This window comes from Tursiops truncatus, chromosome 2 (assembly GCF_011762595.2).
Source record: "Tursiops truncatus isolate mTurTru1 chromosome 2, mTurTru1.mat.Y, whole genome shotgun sequence".
Classification (NCBI taxonomy): domain Eukaryota; kingdom Metazoa; phylum Chordata; class Mammalia; order Artiodactyla; family Delphinidae; genus Tursiops; species Tursiops truncatus.
Genome location: NC_047035.1, coordinates 86,993,506 through 87,013,382, shown reverse-complemented (window position 1 = coordinate 87,013,382; position 19,877 = coordinate 86,993,506). Strand labels below are relative to the sequence as shown.

At 35.7% G+C, this 19,877-nt stretch overlaps 1 protein-coding gene across 2 annotated transcripts in view; it reads right to left on the bottom strand.

Annotated features, from left to right (window-relative positions):
* Positions 1-617: 617 nt before the first annotated feature.
* GOLM2 (golgi membrane protein 2) overlaps positions 618-19,877 on the bottom strand; it is a 109,927-nt gene continuing 90,667 nt past the window's right edge. The window contains exons 9-10 of one of the 2 annotated variants that reach the window (XM_019935432.3): positions 9,428-9,595; positions 618-2,729 (exon numbers count right to left, since the gene is read on the bottom strand). In XM_019935432.3, the coding sequence (XP_019790991.1) occupies positions 2,659-2,729; positions 9,428-9,595 (239 nt within the window). In that variant the 3' untranslated portion in view covers positions 618-2,658. The remainder of the gene's footprint in view (positions 2,730-9,427; positions 9,596-19,877) is intronic. The other variant, XM_019935433.3, reaches the window with a different exon arrangement.

The following is a 19,877-nucleotide window of genomic DNA, read 5'->3' as shown; positions in this document are numbered from 1 at the left end:
TTGAGAAATGACTTTGAAGTCATATTTACATTTTCCCTGGAACCATCTTCCAATGTATATTTTATATTCTGCATATTCTCTTTATGGGTCAGTAACAAATAACCTAAACTTACGAGGTTCTCCCTAATCTTACCCCTTCCATACCTCTTTAGCCTCATTTGTCTTCTCCTTGCTCATGATACTCTAGCCTTACAACTGCAATGTTTCAGTTATGTGAAAACCTGATTATTTGGAACTTTATAGACCTTGGAACCTTGGAACTGTTTTATTTATAATAGCTCTTACCACTATTTAAAATTATCTGATTCAAGTATTTACCTGTATATTGTCTGACTGCTCCCACTTGAATGTAAGCTCCATGAGAACAGAAACCTGGTCTACCTTATTTACTACAGTATTCTTACTAAGTAGAACAACGCTGGGCACATAGGAAGCACTCAGAATTTGCTGAATAAACTAGCATTACAGTAAACAGTGCTAGTGTAAAAATTTCTGCCATTCTAGTTTAGCTTAGCTTAAAATGAGTTCTAAATTTACTCAAATTTTAGTGTTAAAATCTAACTGCATCACATGAGTGTGATGTGTGTATATGTATCAGAATCAGCAAAATAGTAAAACAAGTTTAATTTTTAATTTATTAGAACCCAGTAAGTGATGGTTTTAAAAGCAGAGTTTCCATCAAATTAACACTTAATTCAGGGCAAAAATACATTTAAAAAACGTAAATCTTAAGGCAGAAGTAAAACGTTATAAAACCAGCATGTCTAATACAGACTGTAGAATGTCAGAATTTTAAGAGATTCACATAGTATTTTATAGCACTAAAATGTTAATACAGTCAAAAATATTATCAATTGATCCAAGATTTCTCAGTTTATAAAATGTCTAGACTGATAATTGAAGAAATTTTGCTGTGTAAGTAATAGCTACCATATAACCAAGTGATTGTTTTTATGACAAAGGAACTAAGGCAGGAAATTTCATGGTTTTCATTTGTAAAGATTTTACAGTATTAAATATAAAGTATTACTAGGAATTTGTTTTAGATTCATCTTCCCACCCTAACTTCCAAAAGGTGTAAATCAATTCCCTTTAACTCCACTTAAAAAAATCCTGTGAACTATCATACCTATTCATTATAGGCCTAACTCTACAGCAAAGCCATGAATTACTAACTTTGATATGGTAGAAAAAACAATTTTAGTAAGTCACTACATCTTTTCTGGGTTGCTAAATAATTTAAAACTGAAGTCTAAGAATTTCTGCACCTCCAATAATTGAACAACCTTTTTTTTGTTTTGTTTTTTTTAATCTCTGTAAGTTTGAATTTTGACTAGAACCTGAGTACGGGGTGGGGGGGAAGCATCTTATGTTCATGTGCAATTAACAGTAGCCCTTCTGAAACACAGAGTTAACAAGCTTAAATTTCTCATGATCAAAACCTTTTATTTGGGGGGAGGGGGATAAGATTTAGAAGTTCTTTCAATCAGAAAACAAGGATTAGCTAGCTTACACGTTCTACTGAAGTGTCAAAAAAGACAAATGCATTTAAAATAATTTTGTAAGTCTAGCAAATATGAGGTTTATGGGTTCTTAACTAACATATTAAGTAAATACAAAGGTTCTTCATCTTTATTACAAACTTTTAAGCTATTTTAATAAAATGGCTGTAGATCTCACTGTACTTCTACTTATCTGTGCATTAATAAAAATCTGTTAAAATTGCTTATTTAATACTTCTGGAAAAGTCTAGTCAAATAAGATCACTAAAACTACCAGAGACGCTTTGAAATACTGATTGCAAATTCATTTCAAGGTTGATTTAGCCTCTTTCAGAATCTGGCATTTAAATCATTAATATCTTCACCAACTTTAACTCTGAAAATATAAAAATTTTAGCCAGTAACGTTTAAACCGTACTGGTATTACCTGAAAAAATAAAAATTGAAAGTACATCATCGATCATGCATTTCACAATTTCATGAACTAAGTAAGGTAAAACTCATAAATATTGTTATGTCTTTGCAGGTTATCTCAGCTTCCATCAGGCCTCAGCTGAAAGCTTATCTGCCGAAACACATCATTACTCATGTAAAATAAAGAGTAGGGAAGTGATTTTGTACATTGCTGCCCAGTGTTTGGCTTTCAGGTTCCCCTCTTTCATGCAACTATTCTAGGTATGATTCCTTGAACAGCATGAGATGAGGGGTGGATAGAACAGAACACCTGTTGGGCTAACAAGCATGTATTAGTGTATTAAAAGTTTTCCAGTTGAATAATTGTTCTCTTTGTGGTTATGCTATGTGCAACATATAAACTGTACAATCATTTTTCCTGTTTGTCTATTTGTGGAAAGAATTAGGCTCAATAAAATGTAAAATATACATTAGTTTGCTTTAAATGCAAAGATTACAGTTTTGCTTACTTTGTTTTTGGCTCAACTGTAACATAACCCCAAAGTCTCTGCTTTAATAATACAATATGAAAAGTTCACATATGTACATGGGTACATTCCTTCATTTAAAATTTTCCTTAAATCTATCTCAATGTATCTTTACAACTGATACAACTGATCTTTACAACAAAAGTCAAAATCGACAAAGTAGAAATGATTCCATTTTACAGCACTTTAGGTTTTCTGAAGTTTTCCTTTACGGCTTAAAGGGCATCATTGAAATGTTGCTTTCCATAGTCTGCAGGATCCATTTGCAGTTCTTGTTCTTCATCATCTGTAAGGAAAATAATCAGGTATCAAGAATATTATTTTTAAAATCACTTACAGAAATCCAATCAAATAATCTCTCTCTTTTATTTTCTTCCTTCAGCCTTAATGTAGTTTTCTACTCGTTATCTTACACCTCTGTAAATGCTGTTCTGTTTCTTAGTTGCTTGGCAAATGAGTGAAAAGTCTGTAACTGTTTTGGAAAATCACTTAATTTTAACAAATCTTTTGATGATAGAGAAAAAAGAAAGAAGGGAAGGAAGAAAAGAAGAAAAGGTGGGGGGAGAGACAGAAAGGAAAGAAGAAAGGAAGAAGGGAAAAGAAAGAGGATGAAAGAAATAAGTAGAGCTAGATAGCAAAGCTTTAGGATTTCACAAGCACTGAAGAATTGATCCTTTTATGTAAATATATTATTTCTATATAGATGAAAGTTAGTCCTTTAAATTAAAGCTTTGGTAGAAATCGTTCTTTATACATTTTCATGCCTTTAAAAACCAAACATTTTTTCTAATAGTAAAATTAATCCATAGTCATCAAGTAAAAATTAGAAAATAAAATAAAAGTTACTCATGATCCCCAAATTTAGCGTTTAAATGAATTTCTTTGCTATTCTGCAAATAGCTTACCAGCAACTTCCTAAATGGAGTATGTTAAAAAACAACCTTTTCTTTACTGAAAAGAAAAAAACTATCACACAATATTATTAGACACTAACATCCTCAAAGTCACTTTGAGTAGCTATACTAAACGACTCCATATAGTGCTTCAGAGTTCGACTTATTTGGCTATTGACAGGTTTTTCTGGGTCCTTCTCGGCTATCACCTGTCACTTCACTACTCTCAGCTTAACTACCAACAACAATTCTTCTCTTCCTTTCTAATTTTATAGTTATTTCTATCTTCAAGTTTTGAAATAAGACTGCTCAGAGTATTAAAATTAGTATTTTAATTAGAGCTTAAGAGGCTCCCTTTTTAGTACATTGTTGTTGTTTTTTTTGCGGCACGCGGGCCTCTCACTGTTGTGGCCTCTCCCGTTGGGAAGCACAGGCTCCGGACGCGCAGGCTCAGCGGCCATTGGCTCACGGGCCCAGCCGCTCCGCGGCATGTGGGATCTTCCCGGACCGGGGCACGAACCCGTGTCCCCTGCATTGGCAGGAGGACTCTCAACCACTGAGCCACCTGGGAAGCCCGTACATGGTTTTTAATGACATCTTTTGTCTCCTCCACAGCCTTAAAAATAACTTTTGTTACTTTCTGGTTCACAGTTACAATTACCCAATAGTTTAGTTTTTGATATATTGAAGTATTACTATCATAACTGTCTGGGTATATATTTTAAAGAGGGGTTGGATTCCAAATTCATATGTATACTATAGCTATCTCCAATCTATTCTTTTAGGTTTGATAGGTTTTCCACTCTCAGTTTCTCTAGTATATTGTATGGTAACATTTTGTTCAAGAAAGATGCCATGTGGTGTATGTACTCTGTACGTGTATTTGTATGTACCATGTAGTGTAAGTACTATGTGTAAACTTTCCATAATGATGTGTTCTTATTTCTTCTTTACATTTAGTTATTAGAAATGCCAAACAAACCAACTTTCTCTCACCTTTCAATAACTTTCCTGTTAAATTTACAGAAATTCTCTTTTAGAATTGCAGGCAATCATTCTTCATATTCTAGCAAATTGATCTCATATTTTTAATACTGTAATTCAACAGCAATGATAACCCCAAATCTGTTAGGTGCAAAGGCTGAAATTACATCCATAATCACATTTGTATTTTGAAAATATACTAATCATTCTCTTATCAAAGAACTCTTCATACTTTAAAAAATTATCTTGGTTTTAAAAAGGAAAATAATCACTGGCACCTCTCCAGAAAGCTCTCCTTAGGACCCATGTTATGGGACCTCACTGTATGGCTATAAACACATCTTTTAGGACTTTAGTAATTAAATGAAGACAATCACCATGGAGCAGTGGGAAAAGCTACTATATAAAGAAGAATTTCTAGAAATTTACAGGAAAGTTATTCAAAGGAAAAAATGATGTTACTTTTTGAGATTTTTAAATAAATAATTGTAAAGAGAAAACAAGATAACAGCAAAGGTCTAGGAACAGAAAAACAACCCTAGTCCTGGCTCAGGCACTTAACAAACATGATCTAGTTCCTAAATCTCTTTAGACTTCTAATTACCTTCTCGGTAGACTAGGGTAACAACTATTTTTCCAACTTCAAAGTAAATTAATGCATAGGAAGGCAGTCTTTACTTCCGAAGTCCTCTATAAATATAAGGAGGAGTTTGTTGGTTTTATTAACTTATGCTCTTTAGCAAAGTTTTAATATGGTGCCTTCACATTGCTTTTTCATAATTTCATAGGACTTCTGATTGCCTTTCTCTTACATTGAGCTACCATTTACATTAACTAGAGTCTACTTTCAGTGTAGCTATTCCAACCAGAATTCATGTTTCTACCAACAACCTCTTTGCATTTATCTATGACAAAATTACCTAACCAAATCTGATATACAATAACAGCCACTAAATACAATTATATGGACTGATATTTTATTTCATTTTACAAAGAAGCAAAATCTGTAAATAACTCATCAACATAAAGTGACTATTAAATACAAAGATATTTATAATTTATCAAATAATTTCTAAATTCCCTCTTAAGTCAAGAAAGGACCACCTCCATAAAGCAAGCTCTACCAAGCAAGAATGCCTTGGGGAAATAAGGCAGTGAGCCTCCATTAAAATGTACAAATTAGGGCTTCCCTGGTGGCGCAGTGGTTGAGAGTCTGCCTGCCGATGCAGGGGACACGGGTTCGTGCCCTGGTCCGGGAAGATCCTACATGCCATGGAGCGGCTGGGCCCGTGAGCCATGGCCGCTGAGCCTGCGCGTCCGGAGCCTGTGCTCCACAACGGGAGAGGCCACAACAGTGAGAGGCTCGCGTACCGCAAAAAAAAAAAAAAAAAAAAAGTACAAATTAATCCACAGGCCAAAGTGCAATTGTCCTCTAAAGCAGGCAACCCAGGGAAAAAACTCTACACTTGCTTTTACTTTTTAAAAAATTGTTTTATTCAACACTTACACAGTGCTTACAGTGTGAAAGATCCTGTTCTAAGTGCTGAATAAATATTTAAATCATACAATCCACATAACAATTGTTGAGTTAGGTAACTATATTTATCCCTAGTTTACAGATAAGGATTTCAAGGCATAGAGGTATAGGTAATTCACAAGGTCACAGAGCTAGTAAGTGGTGGAGCTAGGATTAAAATCTAGGCAGTCTGGCTCCAGAATCCGGGCACTTAGGCACTATGCTAAACTTCCTTCCATAGGTATACTTAGTAATGTGCATTTCATATTCTATTAAACAAACTTGGAACTTCTATGGCATTAAAGATAAGAGTAAAGGGAATTTGTAAACATCCATATCCTTTTTATAATAAAGAATGAATTAAAAGATATATCTATCAGATGTGTAGTGTTTCCAGAGTTAACCTTTTAGTTAACCTTTTCATTGGATCATTAGCAGAAGTCAGGGAAAAAATGTTTACACCAATGTAAATAATATAATATCTCTTTTAGGATGCTTCAGGAAACCAGGAATTAAAAATCAAAATAAACCAGGATTGTAAACACAGGAAAAACAGGCTTCACTTAATTCTACAGAATTAAGTGAATCTGCAGGCAGTACTGACCCAAATGATCAATATGCACAAACAGGCATCAGAGATAAAGCTGGAATTCTTTAGCTCCCTATTGGCAGAGATGCTGTCAAAGCCTCCATTTCATAATCCAGAATTTCGGAGACCAAAGTCAGTGTCTTTAGCTGAAGCTAGAACCTCAGTCCTGCAGCTGGAATGTCTAATACTAGGGACCCAACAGCTTGAGAAAAAACAAAACAAAACAAAACAAAAAAACACAACTGCTTCTAATACCAGGGAGAGCAGAGCAGAGCCCCTACTGGTAGAAACATTAAAGTGCTTCTGAAGTGCATGCTTCAATTTTTGAAATCTCTGGCTGCAGAGTTTCAATGGGAGCATAAAGTTTCCACTTTTCTTTCTAGGGTTTGGGGGAAGATGTTATTTTAGATGCTGAAATATGAAACACATTTGTCCCTAATACTTGTGTTACAGTGAATCCACTATGAATGTGACCACAAAATTTTAGAACTAAGAAGGATCATCTATGTATTCTAGTTCAACACCCTTACATTACAGATGAAGAAATGGTGGCCCAGAGAGTATAAGTGACTAGAAAAGCAATACACAGCTGGTCTCCTAGTTCTAAGGCTAATGGTTTTTTCCACTCTACTGCCTGCTTTCGCTGAAAGTGCAAACTGACCTAGGAACCCAACCATTATTTTTACACTGAAGCTATGAAGAAATGCTTTTAAATACTCTAACTTAATAATAAACATTTGGAATACATATTGTTGATAAACTAGGGAAGAACCATAATTCTCACTCTCCACTTTTTAGACAGTTAATACTATACCTAAAGAATCTCTGAAAACATGTTTAAAATTATTTGGTATTAAATATCCAAGTCTCCAGTATTCCTTTTTAGTCAGTTCACCCAAACTTCTCTCTCTGTATTTGCTGGAGCAGACGTTCTTACATCTTTCTGTTCCCTATGATAAAGGAGTCCCTTAGTAGCTGCACTATCCTTCTGCTGCTATCATCTAGTGAACCTCAAAATGGGATAAAAAAAATGTTAAATGGCAATCTCCAGCTCAAGTAAGATTCACTTGCAAATGAGGAAACCCCCAAATTTAACCATCCCCTCCCTACTTCATTGAGAATATCATCTTAGGTCATTTCCTTATATTCCTGAGAATCAATGGATTTATTCTCTTGTGAAAGGAAAAGGAGGGGTTGAATGAGGGTACCGGGGACCTAAAGTAGAAAGTGGCAATGAGAACTAGGGGTGGGAGAGGGAGAAGAGCATAGGAAAGAGAGAGAGAAGGCACTGAAGATAAATGTATCTATTATGGATAAAAATCATAAAAATATCAAATGAGAACTTTGTGATAAAAGTCATCAACATTAAGATAGCCAAAATATAAGAAATAATTTTCAATACCACTGAAATTAATTGTTCTAATAAAAACCTCAAAATTATACAATGAGATGATAGAAGCTTCTATGAAAGAAAAACAGAGAATGTTTAAAGTGTAAACCAAGCAAGATTATAAGACCAGAAGTTAATGGGTTATTAACCTAGTCACAGTTGTACGAATAAAAACTCAATGAGAAAGGCATAAAATGATCAGTTAACAGTATTTATTGAGGGCCCTAGGTACGCTAAGGACTACTGTGGGGGTGGGGGCTGAATATGAAGGCAGAAAAGGATACAAACAAAATAGAAGGCAAAATAAATGAAAATTCCTGCCCTCCAAGAGCTTACAATCTAATTGGTGATACGATATGCATGCATGAAAAAGCCTTAAAACTAAGTTATAAATAATTGCAAATAAATATAATCCAAACAAATTACAAAAGCAATGAGAAAGAAATGGTAAGATTTATGAAAAATGGATGAGATTGAAGAAAAATGGATGAGTACAATTTTTTCACTGATACCAAAAAGTGTTTGAGAATTTCTCATTAACATCCGTATATAACTCCTAGCATTTATTAATCTCTTTCTAATCCAATAACCATTCTTCCCAAACTAGAATGTACTAACAAAATAATGCCTAGGTGGAAGTCAGAGTCTCTAGTTTTCCTTTTTCTATTAACTATGTAGTATTCTAGGACAACTATATTTTCTTCTGAGTTTTACAGAAACAATTCTTGTCAGGAACCTAAATAACATTTAATTACTTTAAAAAGAGTTAAGGAAGAAATCAAGATAGGTTACATTGAAAAATATTTCATGCAATGTATTATAAAATTGAATACTTCACACATTAAGTTCATAATCAATTTTTATAGAAAAGAGAAAAAGCTCCATAAATGCTACTAAATGATATAAGCAGGCAGAAAACAGGCCTAAGAACTTGCAATAAAGCAACATACTCTGATATGCATGCGTGGGTAGGGGTGCATGCAAACAAGTAGATTCTGAACTTTCACTAAGTTAAAAGTTCAGAAGGAACACAGTTAACAAGGAAAATATGTTGAATCTGTGTATTAAACACAAAACAGACAAATCTTCAAAAACTGATTGTTTAGTATAAATTTTAAGCCTCTCAGAACAAATTTCAAAAAGAGCCTTCCTATGCTGAATCATTAGTGAAATAATCCTGTCTTCATTGTGGACGAGACCATTCCCTTTGTGGCTGTCTGGTTAATATCTGTACTTAAAATGATGAAATGCTTTCAGATGAGAAATTGGAAAAGATTTTTTTCTGGGAGTATTTGCCTTAGGTAAAGTCTAGAGCCATTTTAAACAATTTAATTCTAAAATTTCTGAAGAGTCTGAGTTTCAGATTGTAACTATAAACACTAATATATATCACATAATAACTAAAAATGAAAAAAATTAAAATGATTTATTTAAAGGTCTACAAATACCACTATCATAAAATTGTTTTCCAAAATAAAATTGAAAAACTGCACAGAACCTCTCTGTATTAAGACTGTACTGCTATTAAGTGGGGAAAATTCTACACAAATTCAACCAAAAAACTTAGAGGTGGGTTTCACGGTCACAGCATGGAGGCCAGGCCCACGCTCACCTTGGACGTCTTCCTCTCCACCATCACCATCTTCTTCCTCATTGTAAGCCAGCTCAGCCTGCTTGTCTGCCTCATACTCACCTACGTTACCATCATCCCCATTATAATCCGCCAGTTTAGAGCCATGCTGCGGATCAACAGGGGATTCATTCTCATCAAAGAATCGGCCTGTGAAGTAGGTAGAGGATTAATTCAAGAGTGAAGAGAGAAGAAAAGAAGGGACCTATACTGGAGGTAGACCAGAAAGTAGACAAGTGAAACCTGGCAATTTTCAGGATACTGGTTATAAAAAAAAAGATACACTTTCTGAAGGTTATCCAAGATAAAAGGAAATAAGAATGAAGACCGAAAATAATTTTATTTAAGAATTTCTCTTTTGTGTTAATTCCAGTACTTGCTGCTTAAGGTTTGAATGTTTTCTTAAAGAAAAGGGCACAATTTTCAGAATTGTTTTCCTAATAACCAGCAACTTCTCTGACAGAAGTATTTGTCTAATTTAACACTTTAGGAGAAGAATAAATAATTTTATTACTAGATACAATACATACTTGAAATCTGTAGTCATTTACTGCTTTGTGAAACATCACTTTCCACGAATAATTTTGATAACTTTTCTTATCAGAATAAATGAGTACCGTGTAAGCTAGTTTCTTTTTGGAAAATAAGACAAACTAACATACTGGAGGGCTATTTTAAGTTTCTTCACTAACAGTGATTCACTATAGTCATGGATTTCCAAGGAGGGATGGCAAAGAGAGTAAACTATCAGAATCCCTAGTGGTATGTGTTTTGAAAAACATCCCAAGTAATTCTGATTTATTCTTTCTCATTTCCTGAACAATATTTCTAAAAGTCAATGACAGAGGAAGCTTAAGAAAGTTGACTGACATGAGGCTGTTATATTATATTCATAGCAATTAGAAATCAAGAAGAGCAACAGACATAACACCTACTGTAGAAAGCTATTCAACAATATTCAACAAATGGACATTGAAAATAAAAATGCTAGGCAAACTAAGGTGTGACTCACAACACAAGTTAAACTCTACTTTGACACTGAAGTGGCAAAAAAGTAAATTTAATAAATCCCTAAAATATGAATAACATTAACTTACTGATGATGTAAGAATTTAAGACTTTTTTAGAAATTATAAACACTTTCTATGATAGGTTTAAAAATTTTCAAATTATATTTTTAAAATCCACATTGCAATGAGACAAACTTCCTCTGCTTGGAAAGAAAAGTTAAGTATAAAGAGAAAGAATTATGGAGGTATTGGTCAATTCTACAGATGGCTCACCACATCATCAGGCCAATATATTTCTAATTGCTGTGTAAAGAGTCATTCAGGAAATATCAAAATACATAAACAGCTTATACAACTCAATATCAAAAACACAAACAACCTGATTAAAAAATGGGCTGAATAAACATTTTTCCAAAGAAGACATACAGATGGCCAACAGGCACATGAAAAGATGCTCAACAACGCTAATTACTAGAGAAATGCAAATCAAAACCACAATGAGGTATTACCTCACACCAATCAGAAAGGCTGTCATCAAAAAGTCTATAAATAATAAATGCTGGAGAGGGTGTGGAGAAAAGGGAATTGTTGTGCCCTGTTGGTGGGAAAAAGTAAATTGGTGCAGCCACTGTGGGAAACAGCATGGAAGTTCCTTAAAAAACTAAAAATAGGGCTTCCCTGGTGGCACAGTGGTTAAGAATCCACGTGCCAATGCAGGGGACACGGGTTTGAGCCCTGGTCCGGGAAGATCCCACATGCTGTGGAGCAACTAAGCCCGTGTGCCACAACTACTGAGCCTGCACTCTAGAGCCCGCGAGCCACAACTACTGAGCCAGCATGCTGCAACTACTGAAGCCCGCATGCCTAGAGCCCGTGCTCCACAACAAGAGAAGCCACAATGAGAAGCCTGTGCACCACAATGAAGAGGAGCCCCCACTCACCACAACTAGAGAAAGCCTGTGCACAGCCAAGACCCAACACAGCCAAAAGTAAATAAAATTAATTAATTAAAAACCTAAAAACTAAAAATAGGGCGTCCCTGGTGGCACAGTGGTTAAGAATCTGCCTGCCAATGCAGGGGACATGGGTTCAAGCCCTGGTCCTGGAAGATCTCACATGCCGTGGAGCAACTAAGCCTGTGCGCCACAACTACTGAGCCTGCGCTCTAGAGACCACGAGCCACAACTACTGAGCCTGCATGCCACAACTACTGATGCCTGTGCACCTAGAGCCTGTGCTCTGCAACAAGAGAAGCCACCGCAATGAGAAGCCTGCGCACCACAATGAAGAGTAGCCCCCGCTCACCGCAACTAGAGAGAGCCCACGTGCAGCAACGAAGACCCAAGGCAGCCTAAAATAAATTAAAAAAATAAAACAAAACAAAAAAACCCCCTAAAAATAGGGACTTCCCTGGCAGTCCAGTGGTTAAGATTCTGCACTCCCAATGCAGGGGGCACAGGTTTGATCCCTGGTCGGGGAACTAAGATCCCACATTTGGCACTGTGTGTCCTAAAAAAAAAAAAACAAAAAAAAACCTACCATATAATCCAGCAATTTCAGTCTTGGGTATATATCTGAAGAAAATGCAAACACTAATTCAAAAAGATACATGTACCCCCCAATGTTCATAGCAATATTATTTACAATAGCTAAGATACGGAAGCAATCTAAGTGTCCATCAATAGATGAATGGATAAAGAAGATGTGGTATATATATATACAATGGAATACTACTTAACCATAAAAAAGAATGAAAATTTTGCCATTTGCAACAACATGGATGGACAGGGAGGGTATTATGCTTAGTGAAATAAGTCAGACAGAGAAAGATACATACTGTATGTTATCACTTATACGTGGAATCTAAAAAATAAAACTAATGAATATAACAAAACAGAAACAGACTTGCAGATACAAAGAACAAACTAGCAACAACGAAGACCCAATGCAGCCAAAAATAAATTAAAAAAAAAAAAAAAAAAAAGAACAAACTAGTGGTTACCAGTGGGGAGAGAAAAGGGGGGAGGTGCAAGATAGGAGTAGGGGATTAAGAAGTACAAAGTACTATATACAGAATAATTAAGCTATAAGGATATATTGTCCAACACTGGGAATAGAGCCAACATTTTATAATAACGTTAAATGGAGCATAATCCATAAAAATTTTGAATCACCATGTTGTACACCTGAAAATAATGTAATATTGTAAATCAGCTATACCACAATAAAAAAAATAGTCTATCAGGAAAATAGTTAAAAAATAAATCATACTCACATAGGCTTTTTTTTGGTGGGGGGGGCAGTAAAAAAAAAAGGGGGACTGAAGTAAATGGGGATAATGAAAAAGAGCATAAAGTCATCTTAAATCTATTCTAGAATAGAGTTGGGTATGTACAATAAATAAATGGAAAAGTTGATAAAAGAGTTAGAGAAAAGAAATGGATATACAAGAGTTAAGAAGGATAAAAGGATATACAAGAGTTATATAAAAGGATATACAAGAGTTAACAAGAGAAGAATAGGTAAGCTATTTGTGAGAAAGACCCTGTCTCCTAATGATAGTTATACAAAACAAAACATTTTGGTGTCTTTTATTATTATCTGTTTCTCTAATGATAACATAAATGATGCCAATGTAAGAAAGAAAAAAGGGAGATTTATAGAAATCTATATTTTCTTTTTTTAATATGCAATATTATGGACAAAATACCTGGAGCAGTTAAATCATCTTTATGCAATGTGAAATTGCTGTTTTAAATATATAAACGTTTTGATATGGTACTTACTAGTGAGTTTCTCAAGGTACATTATTTCCTCCAAGAAAATATTTTCATTTTTTATGAGAATTATGAAATATAGAAGACCAAAAAATTAGTCTAAAAAAGTTATTGCAAAATATAGTTAATTTAACTAATATTATAAGGACATGGTATATTAATCAAAGAAATGGTCGACCTGTACCTATTATAATATTCCAACAGAACAATTTACAAAGTTTCTTCTCTTTTTTTAAAAGGTGTTTGGTGTTCTGACTAGCCTGAATTCAGTCATAAAATTTTCATACTACAGTTACAGTGACCTACAGAGATAATAAGAAAATCACTAACAAGAATGGATGACCACAATAGTAATTCATACAGTACAATAGACAACAAGAGACAAAAAAACAGAGCCAACTACATAAAATTGCCAGTCAAGTTGGGGATATCAAACTTCACAGTAGACAGTGAATGAATATGGCTATATAAATAAAATGCATGATGCTGATCAATATAACAGACTGCTAGATTATATATTAGGCATCATATTTGCAAAAAATTATACAAGGGAGAAATCAGTGTGGGTTAGAGCTAGAAAGGAAGGTTTCAAAAAAGAGGCAATCAGGTTTCTATAGTGTAGTGGTTATCATGTTTGCCTCACAAAAAAGAGGCAAATATATTGGACCATGACAGAGAGAAGGAAAGGAGCGTTCAAATAAGAACGAAGATGGAGTATTCAGGAGACAGTAAAGAGATTAATTTGACTGGATTTATATTAGGAAGCAGAAAGATGAAGTCTGAAAGATGAAGTTTGAATTGGGAATAATTATGGAAGACCTTTAAAGTCAGAGATTTTAAAAGGCTTCCTATATCTACTTCACAAGGTCATTGTACACTGCAAAGAAAGGCTTGTCTTCAGGACTGGTCCTTGGCTTGATTGTGGGATATAACTTCTGAGCCCTTGAGCCATGCTTACCAGTTTGATTGGACAAATTTATCCTAATGAAGTGATTCATGGTGAATATTTGTTTTTGCTAGGTGGAGGCAGGCAGGTCTAGAGTCTGAATAGCTGACCTCAGTCACGTGGGCACTACATGACTACATGAGGATACTACATGAATGACCCCCAATAAAAACCCTGGACACCAAGGATCACATGAGCTTCCCTGGTTGGCAACACTTCACATGTGTTTTGTCACACTTCTTTGCTGGAGACTGGAAGGAGACACCTGGAAGCTTACATCTGCTTTTTCCTAGACCTTGCTCCATGAGCTTTTCCATTTACCAATTTTAATCTCTGTCCTTCTGCTGTACTAAACTATAACTGTGAGTATTATAACTCCTCTGGGTCCTGTGAACTCTTCTATTGAATCATCAAGCCTCAGGGTGGTCTTGGGGGACTCCCAACACAGCACCTTAATATATCTGTTCTGCAACTTGCTTTATTCCCTCCACATTATGCTTTTGAGATTTACCAACGTTGATAAATGTAGCTTTATTCATTTATTTTAACTCCTATGTGATTCCACTGTATGTCTGGTACATACACCTTGATATTATCATACTGATGATTATTTGTTTTCAATTTTCAATGTAATAAACAATAAATATTCTTGTACATGCCTCCTTATATATAAGAACGTTTGTAGGTAACATATTAGGTGCTAAATTGCATGGTATGTACATCTTCTCACACTTATGATCGATTTTTTTGTTTGTTTTTTTGTGTTTTTTTTTGCGGTACGCAGGCCTCTCACTGTTGTGGCCTCTCCCGTTGCGGAGCACAGGCTCCGGACGCGCAGGCTCAGCGGCCATGGCTCACGGGCCCAGCCGCTCCATGGCATGTGGGATCTTCCCGGACCGGGGCACGAACCCGTGTACCCTGCATCGGCAGGTGGACTCTCAACCACTGCGCCACCAGGGAAGCCCCGATCTTTGGATTAACAAAAGTTCTTAATTTTAATAAAGCCCAATTTATCATCTTTTTCATTTATGGTTAGCTTTTTGGGGGGCTTATCTGGTTTTAGAAATCTTTGCCTACTCCACATCATGAATATATTCTCCTGTTTTCCTCCAGAAGTTTTATTAGCTTAAAATTTTAAATCTGTAATCTATCTTGAATTTAATTCTGTGTATTGTGTGAGATAGGGGAGCCAAGGTTATTATTTTTCCATTTGGCTATCCAACTGACTCAGTACTATTTATTGAGAAGACTATCCTTCCCCCCATTGCATTGCAGTATCAACTCTGTCATAAATCAAGTGACCATATATATGTAGTCAGTTCCCGTATTCTTTGATCTGTTCCATTGGTCCATTTGTCCATTCTTGTGCAAATACCACACTGTCTGAATTACTTTATCAATAACAGTTTTTATAGTAAGTCTTGATATCTGGTAGTGGACATCAATAAGTTTTTTTCTCCTTATAGATTGTCTTGGCTATTCTTAGCAAGACACATATATGTATAGCTGAATCACTTTGCTGTATACGTGAAAGTAACACAACATTGTAAATCAACTATACGTCAAATAAAAATAGTTACCTGCAAAAAGCTAAAAAAGTTTCTTTTTAAAAATTTCATTTTATATGTTTACTGCTGACATGTAGAAATGCAATTAATTTTTATATTAATCCTATATCTAATAACTTTGCTAAATATATTTATTTAATAGTTTGTAAATTGGTTTTGAATTTTCTACATAAAAATCATCTTAATATCAGTTTTGTCAGTTTTATTTCTTCCTTTCTAATCTCTATACTGTTTATTTTCTTTTCTTGTACTGTATTTCATTGACTAGGACCTACAGTGAAAAGCTGAATAAAAGTGATGATAATGGTTATCCTAGTCGTCTTCTGGATTTCAGGGGAAATTTTTTTTTTTTTTTTTTAAAGTATCAGTTGTCTTCCAGTGCTCTGACTCTTTATTTATTTATTTATGGCTGTGTTGGGTCTTCGTTTCTGTGCGAGGGCTTTCTCTAGTTGCGGCAAGCGGGGGCCACTCTTCATCGCGGTGCGCGGGCCTCTCACTGTCGCGGCCTCTCTTGTTGCGGAGCATAGGCTCCAGACGTGCAGGCTCAGTAATTGTGGCTCACGGGCTTAGTTGCTCCGTGGCATGTGGGATCTTCCCAGACCAGGGCTCGAACCCATGTCCCCTGCATTGGCAGGCAGATTCTCAACCACTGCGCCACCAGGGAAGCCCCCTTAACCATTTTTAAGTGTATAGTTCAGTGGCATTAAATACATTGACAGTGTTGTGCAACCATAACCACCATCTATGTTCAGAACTTTTTTCATCTTCCCAAACTGACACTCTGTATGCATTAAATAATACCCCCTTCCCCACCCAGCCCCCGGCAACCACCATTCTGTTTCTATGAAATTTTACTACTCTAGGTACCTCATATAAGTGGAATCACAACAGTATTTGCCTTTTGTGACTGGCTTATTTCACTTATCATAACGTGTTTTTTTTTTTTTTTTTTTGGTACGCCCCCCCCACCCCCCGCCGCGGCCTCTCCCGTTGCGGAGCACAGACTCCGGATGCGCAGGCTCAGCGGCCATGGCCCACGGGCCCAGCCGCTCCGTGGCACGCGGGACCCTCCCGGACCGGGGCACGAACCCGCGTCCCCTGCACCAGCAGGCGGACTCCCAACCACTGCGCCACCAGGGAAGCCCTATCATAACGTTTTGAAGGTTCATCTACGTTGTAGCATGTGTCAGAATTTCATTCCTTTTTAAAGCTGAATAATATTCCATTGTACATATATGCCACATTTTGTTTATACATTCATTTGTTGAATACTTGGGTTGCTTCCACCTTTTGGCTATTGTGAATAATGCTGTTATGAATATGAATGTACAAATACCTGTTCAAGTCCCTGTTTTCAATTCTTTGGGGTATATACCCAGAAGTGAGAAGCCTCTTTTATAGTCCTTTTATTTTCATGTTTTCTACATGTTTGTGTTTAAGATTTAGTTGTAAACACTATATATAGCTGGATTTGATTTGCATATCTTTTTATCATCTCTTATAACAGGTAACTTTAATCTGTTTATATTTATCGTGGTTTTTGTAGTATTTGATCTTAGTTCTTTGACTTTACTGTTTGGATGCCTTTCTTTGAATTTTCTTCTTCCTTTCATTCAATATTATCTCCTATTCCTCCTCTACCCACTGAGTACATCTTCATTTTGTCCTTGCTGTCCTCATTAGCTGGTATAATAGTCTATGTTGATAGTTATTTTCTACTCATCAGGATGAAGATATTATTCTATTACTGTCTGGCATTTAATTTGCTGATGAAAAATCTGCTGTCAATATAATCGTCACTCCCTGGAAATAATCTATATTTTTTGGTATCATTTAAGATTTTTCCCTTTATTTTTGGATACTCTGAGGTTTTCCTACAATGCCTAAAAGCAAAGACTTTCTTCATTTATCCCAGGCATATCTGATCTAACAATTCATGTCTTTCTTCAACCTCAGAAAACTCTGAGCACTTTAAAGTTTTCAAATATTGATTATCTACCATTTACTCTATTCTCTACCCAAAACTCCTATTAGACACACATATATATTCTGTCTCTCTTAACATCTCTGTCACATATACATATGATATATACTTTTGTTTTATCTTTATTCACAAAAGTATACTTTTGTGAATAAAGATAAAACAACTACTTTTTCTCCCTACCTAATCCCTCCAGAATTCAGGAGCTCTTAGTCAGAAATCTTGTTTTCATGGCAATATAGTTATTTTAAGTTCAGTAAGAATCTGCTCTCCTTGTAATAGAACACAGTTGGAAACTTTGGCTATATTACCAAGGCCCTGACTAGAATGTCATATTTGAGAATGATGCATAAAATCTGATATGACCAGACAGCTTCATGGAACTAGGGCTGGGTTTAAAGTGTCAATACTTATAAAGTGCCCCCATCCCCCCTCGGAAAAACCAGCTTATACCTGGTATACAAAGTTCCCAGCCTTACAGATGAATAAGGAAGGTCACTTCCTGGCAGGCCCAGGAACTTCAGGATATCTTGTGAACCTCAAGAAGATAGGAACTGTCTCTAGGTACTGCAGGCGAAGTCTGAAGGCGAGTCTTTGGCTTGGCTTCCTCACCTCCAGAGGCTTTTAAAAATCCAATCTGAGAATCCTTATGAAAAGTTCCAGCAAAGAAAACTCAAAAGACCTATGTGGTCAATCACTATTCTTGTACTCACATAAATAATCAGGCCAAGTTTAATGAGACTAGACTTATTTTGAAAAATAGTCTTTGATTATCTTTGATAGAAATGGGGTGACTATAGAGAGAAAAATGATGCTTCAATAGAAAATGACAGTAAACCCTTGTGGCTATTAAATACTAGTCCTATTTATTGTCTTTAAGATCTCGTTACCTACCTGCAAACTAGACTAGATGCGGAATCCTTTTAGTTTCCTTCAATATCTGGCTGCAACTCTCCAAATTAAAGTTTCCAATTTTTCTCACCCCTTCTAACTTTGAATCATTAAAACTTAAAACTGTCCTTTTCCCAAAGTCTTGCAAGCTGAAGATGGACAATTTGATATAAACTTCAGAGAAATCACCACAACAGTTCATGTATGGACAACCTTTGTGCCTGTTGCCATTTAGGCCACTTAGAAAGTTCAACAGATCACCTGATGACATTACCAGATATTCAAAGAAAAGCTGTTATATTGCCAATGCAATATGAAGCATCTGAAGATGGTTCAGGTCCAACATCTAGAAAATCTTCTTGATTGACTGTCTTCTGGACTAAAAAACCGAGTTTACAGTTTGTACCAACCATTAACCTTTGTTTTTCTTATGTTTCCCTTGAAATACCCAGGACTGAGACTAGTTCAATGGGTTATGGAGCAAGCTAACAACTCAGTTTCTGGATTGTGAAACTTCATATGGAACTTTCAGACAGAGGAATGACAGGTTTCAGGACATGCAACCTGAAAACATAGCACCTTGAAATATCAAATATTTCAAGCTGAAGGAATTTGAGAAATGGCATGTGCAGAAAGGACTTTCTGACCTTCCCCTGAAGCAGGTCATAAAACCCTCATGTGAGTGGTATCCTCCCTATACCTGGAGTAAAGGAATATCCTTATATCCAAGACAGAAGAACATCAAGAAGAATCTGAACAAATGAGCCTTGCTAAATTTCTCCCAGTTTACTACACTTACTTCATATCCTTTGTCCTATCATATCTTTCCACTCTTCATCAAGCCTATTACAAAAACATTCAACGCTAAGTATTTAGCATTGATTGGAAAAGGAATAGTTGGTCCTAAAATCTGCCTGTACCATAGTGAGATGCCAGATTGCACTATATAATTATGTAACAGCTAATAAAAAAACCCCAAAAGATTTGGAAGGAATATTCAGCTAAGACTCCCATTAATTTGGGCAAGATAAATACATTTCTTTTGAAGACTGAATAACAAATTTGTTGAAGGGTTCTCAATTGGAGGGGGAAATGGAATATTACTCAGCCATAAGAAGGAACGAAAATGGGTCATTTGTAGAGATGTGGATGGACCTAGAGACTGTCATACAGAGTGAAGTCAAAAAGAGAAAAACAAATATCGTACATTAACACATATATGTGGAATCTAGAAAAATGGTATAGACGACCTTATTTGC